General features: G+C 44.0%; 1 protein-coding gene and 1 long non-coding RNA gene across 2 annotated transcripts in view; one reads left to right on the top strand and one right to left on the bottom strand.

Moving 5' to 3' along the window:
- The first annotated feature begins 549 nt into the window (after window positions 1-549).
- On the top strand, window positions 550-6768 carry LOC119889123. The gene is made up of 3 exons (XR_005442008.1): window positions 550-952; window positions 1049-1197; window positions 6249-6768. It is a non-coding gene; the product is annotated as an uncharacterized LOC119889123 (long non-coding RNA).
- A 1-nt stretch (window position 6769) lies between these two features.
- Window positions 6770-6962, bottom strand: part of LOC119889122 (diphthine methyl ester synthase-like) — a 20677-nt gene continuing 20484 nt past the window's right edge. The window contains 1 exon segment of the mRNA XM_038699985.1: window positions 6770-6962. This exon segment is cut by the window's right edge and continues 151 nt beyond it. Within this exon segment, the coding sequence (XP_038555913.1) occupies window positions 6881-6962 (82 nt within the window). The 3' untranslated portion in view covers window positions 6770-6880.

Genomic DNA, 6962 nt, shown 5'->3' with positions numbered 1-6962 from the left:
AGAACCTCTTCAGTGACCATTAGGAACTTTAAAAAAAAGCCTAGAACCTTTTAAAGAACCATTAGAACTTTCTGACAAATAACCAAACAGAGTTGTAAAATTATTTTGTGACTTTGTTTATTTCTCACATTAAAGACTTTAGTCAGCTTTAAAGAGTCGGAGCGTCCATGAACGCACCAACGAGGGAACCTTTGTTCCCAGTGTTCTCGGCTGCGTCGTCATGTGACGCATCAGCGATCTGCAGGCCGATTCCACAGAATGACCTGAAACCAGCGTCTGCCTGGAAGGAAGGAAATCAATCTGTAGCCTGATGGATCCTCTGGAAACTGGTTTTCACTCATGTAAGAACGTGCAATTAGTAGTTAATGGCTCCAACGTCCAAACCACCGGTATGGAGCTGGAAACAGTCCGGCCTGGCTTTGATGGGCTGGAAGTGAAGGCAGCTGCAGATTTAAACATGAGCAGAGCAGATCTGTGGTCAGCTGAGAGGCCTGCACACAACCACAGGTGTCCGGTTACTGCAGCTGCTCAGACCAACCCCAGCTAAAAATCTACAGATTCAAGTACTCAGCTCTGAAAACCTTTAACTGTGCAACATTTGTTGTAGTAACTGCCTTAAAAGTAGTTGTGCTACTATAATAGTAGAACTATAGTGGTTTTGTAGTTAGTATTTGTTTGTAGTCGTGGCAGTACTTGTTGTAGTTACTACTAACAATTGCATAATTAGTAGTACCATTTATAATAAGTGCTAATACTATAAGCAGTAGTACAAGTATCTGCAGTGTCCAGGTTGTGATGTCAGTGAGGGGGTGGAGCCTCTGAATCAGCTGTTAGAGTTCACACGTCCTCTGTGACCCGCAGCGTGGTGCCGTTACTGAAAGAATCCATCGGGATCCTGATGCAGAGAACTCCTCCGTCCCTGGACCACGCCCTGCCCGAGTGTTACCAGAGGGTGAGTACAAGTCCCGCCCACACCCAACCCCGCCACCAGCTACACCTGGAACACGACGGGTCGAGTCTAACTGCCGCTTTGTTGTGTTGTGTTCAGGTGCAGAAGCTGCAGGGAGTTTTAACCTACAGGAGCCTCACTTCTGGACTCTGTGTACTGACGTTTACATCGGAACATTAAAGCTGCTGGTCGCCCCTGACGCCGACACCCGCTGGATCCTCAGCCAGACGCACAACATCTTCACACAGGTACCTGAACATACCAGAAAAGCAGTAGTATTTGAAGTAGCTTCAGTTGTCGAGTAGTAGCTGTTGTACTAACAGTGGTGGTAGTGATGTTTGTGGTGGTAGCAGCAGTATTTGTAGTGTAATGCAGGGCCGTAAGGCGCCAGGCACCTGTCTGCGTCGGCAAGACGCCAGCCGCGGGGCCGTAGGGCGCCAGCCGTCTGTGTTTCAGCGTTCTGTGACTTTGTACCTGACAAGTGAGGTGAATACAACTACTCTCTCTGCTTCTGAAGCCGGAGGACTGTAGAGGCAGCTCAGGTGTGGGAAACAGTCCACGTGTCAGGTAGGAGGGGCCCTCAGCAGAATGTTGCTTAGGGCCCCTGGGGGCTGCATGTTGAGCGGTGCTGCTAAAATCTTCACTCGGGAGCAGCAGTGCTACTAGTGAACAAAGTTAGTCTGTAAAAGTAACCGGTTGTCAGTGTTGTTGTTGTTGTAGTAACTATCTAGTACTACTACCACTACCACCACTAGTTACTACCACTAATTACTACTGCCACTACTAACACTAGTTACTGCCACTACTAACACTAGTTACTGCCACTACTAACACTAGTTACTGTTACTACTTACTGCCACTACTAACACTAGTTACTGTTACTACTTACTGCCACTACTAACACTAGTTACTGTTACTACTTACTGCCACTACTAACACTAGTTACTGCCACTACTAACACTAGTTACTGCCACTACTAACACTACTTACTGCCACTACTAACACTACTTACTGTCACTACTAACACTACTTACTGTCACTAGTTACTGCCACTACTAACACTACTTACTGTCACTACTTACTGCCACTACTAACACTAGTTACTGTCACTAGTTACTGCCACTACTAACACTAGTTACTGCCACTACTAACACTAGTTACTGTCACTACTAACACTAGTTACTGCCACTACTTACTGCCACTACTAACACTAGTTACTGTTACTACTAACACTAGTTACTACTTACTGCCACTACTAACACTAGTTACTGTCACTACTTACTGCCACTACTAACACTAGTTACTGTCACTACTTACTGCCACTACTAACACTACTTACTGTCACTACTTACTGCCACTACTAACACTAGTTACTGTCACTAGTTACTGCCACTACTAACACTAGTTACTGCCACTACTAACACTAGTTACTGTCACTACTAACACTAGTTACTGCCACTACTTACTGCCACTACTAACACTAGTTACTGTTACTACTACACTAGTTACTACTTACTGCCACTACTAACACTAGTTACTGTCACTATTTACTGCCACTACTAACACTAGTTACTGTCACTAATAACACTAGTTACTGTCACTACTTACTGCCACTACTAACACTAGTTACTGTCACTACTTACTGCCACTACTAACACTAGTTACTGTCACTACTAACACTAGTTACTGTCACTACTTACTGCCACTACTAACACTAGTTACTACTTACTGCCACTACTAACACTAGTTACTGTCACTACTTACTGCCACTACTAACACTAGTTACTGTCACTACTTACTGCCACTACTAACACTAGTTACTGCCACTACTAACACTAGTTACTGTCACTACTTACTGCCACTACTAACACTAGTTACTGCCACTACTAACACTAGTTACTGTCACTACTAACACTAGTTACTGCCACTACTTACTGTCACTACTAACACTAGTTACTGCCACTACTTACTGTCACTACTAACACTAGTTACTGCCACTACTTACTGCCACTACTTACTGCCACTACTAACACTAGTTACTGTCACTAGTTACTGTCACTACTAACACTAGTTACTGCCACTACTAACACTAGTTACTGTCACTAGTTACTACTTACTGCCACTACTAACACTAGTTACTGCCACTACTAACACTAGTTACTGTTAGTACTAACACTAGTTACTACTTACTGCCACTACTAACACTAGTTACTACTTACTGCCACTACTAACACTACTTACTGTCACTACTTACTGCCACTACTAACACTAGTTACTGTCACTACTAACACTAGTTACTGCCACTACTTACTGCCACTACTAACACTAGTTACTGCCACTACTAACACTAGTTACTGCCACTACTAACACTAGTTACTGCCACTACTAACACTAGTTACTGCCACTACTAACACTAGTTACTGCCACTACTAACACTAGTTACTGTCACTACTTACTGCCACTACTAACACTAGTTACTGTCACTACTAACACTAGTTACTGCCACTACTAACACTAGTTACTGCCACTACTAACACTAGTTACTGCCACTACTAACACTAGTTACTGCCACTACTAACACTAGTTACTGTCACTACTTACTGCCACTACTAACACTACTTACTGTCACTACTTACTGCCACTACTAACACTAGTTACTGTCACTACTAACACTAGTTACTGCCACTACTTACTGCCACTACTAACACTACTTACTGCCACTACTAACACTACTTACTGCCACTACTAACACTACTTACTGCCACTACTAACACTACTTACTACTTACTGCCACTACTAACACTAGTTACTGTCACTACTTACTGCCACTACTAACACTAGTTACTGTCACTACTAACACTAGTTACTGTTACTACTAACACTAGTTACTGCTTACTGTTACTACTAACACTAGTTACTACTTACTGCCACTACTAACACTAGTTACTGTCACTACTTACTGCCACTACTAACACTAGTTACTGTCACTACTAACACTAGTTACTGCCACTACTTACTGTCACTACTAACACTAGTTACTGCCACTACTAACACTAGTTACTGCTACTACTAACACTAGTTACTACTTACTGCCACTACTAACACTAGTTACTGTCACTACTTACTGCCACTACTAACACTAGTTACTGTCACTACTTACTGCCACTACTAACACTAGTTACTGCCACTACTAACACTAGTTACTGCCACTACTTACTGCCACTACTAACACTAGTTACTGCCACTACTAACACTAGTTACTGCCACTACTAACACTAGTTACTGCCACTACTAACACTACTTACTGTCACTACTAACACTAGTTACTGCCACTACTAACACTAGTTACTACTTACTGTCACTACTTACTGCCACTACTAACACTAGTTACTGCCACTACTAACACTACTTACTGCCACTACTAACACTAGTTACTGCCACTACTAACACTAGTTACTGCCACTAGTTACTGCCACTAGTTGCAAACGCACAACATCTTCACACAGGTACCTGAACATACCAGAAAAGCAGTAGTATTTGAAGTAGCTTCAGTTGTCGAGTAGTAGCTGTTGTACTAACAGTGGTGGTAGTGATGTTGTGGTGGTAGCAGCAGTATTTGTAGTGTAATGCAGGGCCGTAAGGCGCCAGGCACATGTCTGCGTCGGCAAGACGCCAGCCGCGGGGCCGTAGGGCGCCAGCTGTCTGTTTTTCAGCGTTCTGTGACTTTGTACCTGACAAGTGAGGGTGAAATACAACTACTCCTCTGCTTCTGAAGCCGGAGGACTGTAGAGGCAGCTCAGGTGTGGGAAACAGTCCACGTGTCAGGTAGGAGGGGCCCTCAGCAGAATGTTGCTTAGGGCCCCTGGGGGCTGCATGTTGAGTGGTGCTGCTAAAATCTTCACTCGGGAGCAGCAGTGCTACTAGTGAACAAAGTTAGTCTGTAAAAGTAACCGGTTGTCAGTGTTGTTGTTGTTGTTGTAGTAACTAACTAGTACTACTACCACTACCACCACTAGTTACTACCACTAATTACTACTGCCACTACTAACACTAGTTACTGCCACTACTAACACTAGTTACTGCCACTACCACCACTAGTTACTGCCACTACCACCACTAGTTACTACCACTAATTACTACTGCCACTACTAACACTAGTTACTGCCACTACTTACTGCCACTACTAACACTAGTTACTGCCACTACTAACACTAGTTACTGTCACTAGTTACTGCCACTACTAACACTAGTTACTGCCACTACTAACACTAGTTACTGCCACTACTAACACTAGTTACTGCCACTACTTACTGCCACTACTTACTGCCACTACTAACACTAGTTACTGCCACTACTAACACTAGTTACTGTCACTAGTTACTGTCACTAGTTACTGCCACTACTAACACTAGTTACTGTCACTAGTTACTGTCACTAGTTACTGCCACTACTAACACTAGTTACTGCCACTAGTTACTGCTACTACTAACACTAGTTACTGCCACTAGTACTAACACTAGTTACTGCCACTAGTACTAACACTAGTTACTGCCACTAGTACTAACACTAGTTACTGCCACTAGTACTAACACTAGTTACTGCCACTAGTACTAACACTAGTTACTGCCACTAGTACTAACACTAGTTACTGCCACTACTAACACTAGTTACTGCCACTAGTACTGCCACTAGTTACTGCCACTACTAACACAAATTACTGTCGCTACTAACTGCCACTACTGCCACTAGTTACTGCCGCTACTAACACTAGTACTAACACTAGTTACTGCCGCTACTAACACTAGTTACTGCCGCTACTGCCACTAGTTACTGCCACTAGTTACTGCCACTAGTTACTGCCACTAGTTACTGCCACTAGTTACTAACACTAGTTACTGCCACTACTAACACTAGTACTAACACTAGTTACTGCCACTAGTACTGCCACTAGTTACTGCCACTACTAACACAAGTTACTGTCACTACTAACTGCCGCTACTAACACTAGTTACTGTCGCTACTAACACTAGTTACTGTCGCTACTAACACTAGTTAGTGCCGCTACTAACACTAGTTAGTGCCGCTACTAACACTAGTTAGTGCCGCTACTAACACTAGTTACTGTCGCTACTAACACTAGTTACTGCCGCTACTAACACAAGTTACTGTCGCTACTAACACTAGTTACTGTCGCTACTAACACTAGTTACCGTCGCTACTAACACTAGTTACCGCCGCTACTAACACTAGTTACCGCCGCTACTAACACTACCTACCTGATGTCTCAATGTCTCTGCAGGCCGGAGTTCGACAGCTCTACGTTCAGATTGAAAAGGCTTCCATGTAGAAGCTCCTCCTCCTCTGAACACCAGGGACCAATCACCTGCAGGCGACCTCTGAGGGTCAGACTGAGACCAGGGGCTGGGCAGTTAAGAACTTGACTGATCTCCCATGATGCTCCAGCCCAATGCATCCTGGATGAACTCAGACTGCACCCCCCCCCCCCCCCCCCATTTTTTATTTTTTTTTTAATAACCTTACCTGTCCGGTTGGCGGGCACTGTGACCCCGCCCTCCTCCTTCTGGCTGTACTTTGTAGACTGGAAAAAAGCATTCTGGGTAAGTGCCTTCATCATCAGAGACTATCTGAGCCCGCTTCCTGTCCAGATGCCCCCTCCCCCCGTGACATCACTGCTGCCAACTGATTGGTCCGTGTGATGTTACTGTGTTTTTAACGTGCCAAACCATGTGACCAAATCATATGACAAGTCAGTGGGTTTCAGTTTTTTTCAACTGTAATAAATAATTTTGTTTCTCTGAGCTGATTATTGATCCGTCTTTATTGATGACATCACATGGACAGTTTCCCAGAATTCATTATGTATACATATGTTGCTGTACTGCTACCTGCCGTTACAGTTCAGGTAAGGTCTTATGAGCAGTAGGTGGAGCTGTCAACCATACGCAGGTGTTCCAGCGCGTTTGGTTCTGCATGCACTCGCAGCATGTCCACC

Source organism: Micropterus salmoides, unplaced genomic scaffold (assembly GCF_014851395.1).
Source record: "Micropterus salmoides isolate LMB-PRFRI ecotype aquatic unplaced genomic scaffold, ASM1485139v1 Ms_hic_scaffold_5, whole genome shotgun sequence".
Classification (NCBI taxonomy): Eukaryota; Metazoa; Chordata; class Actinopteri; order Centrarchiformes; family Centrarchidae; genus Micropterus; species Micropterus salmoides.
The sequence above is the reverse complement of the archived record's forward strand: the minus strand, read 5'-3'. Positions and strand labels throughout refer to the sequence as shown.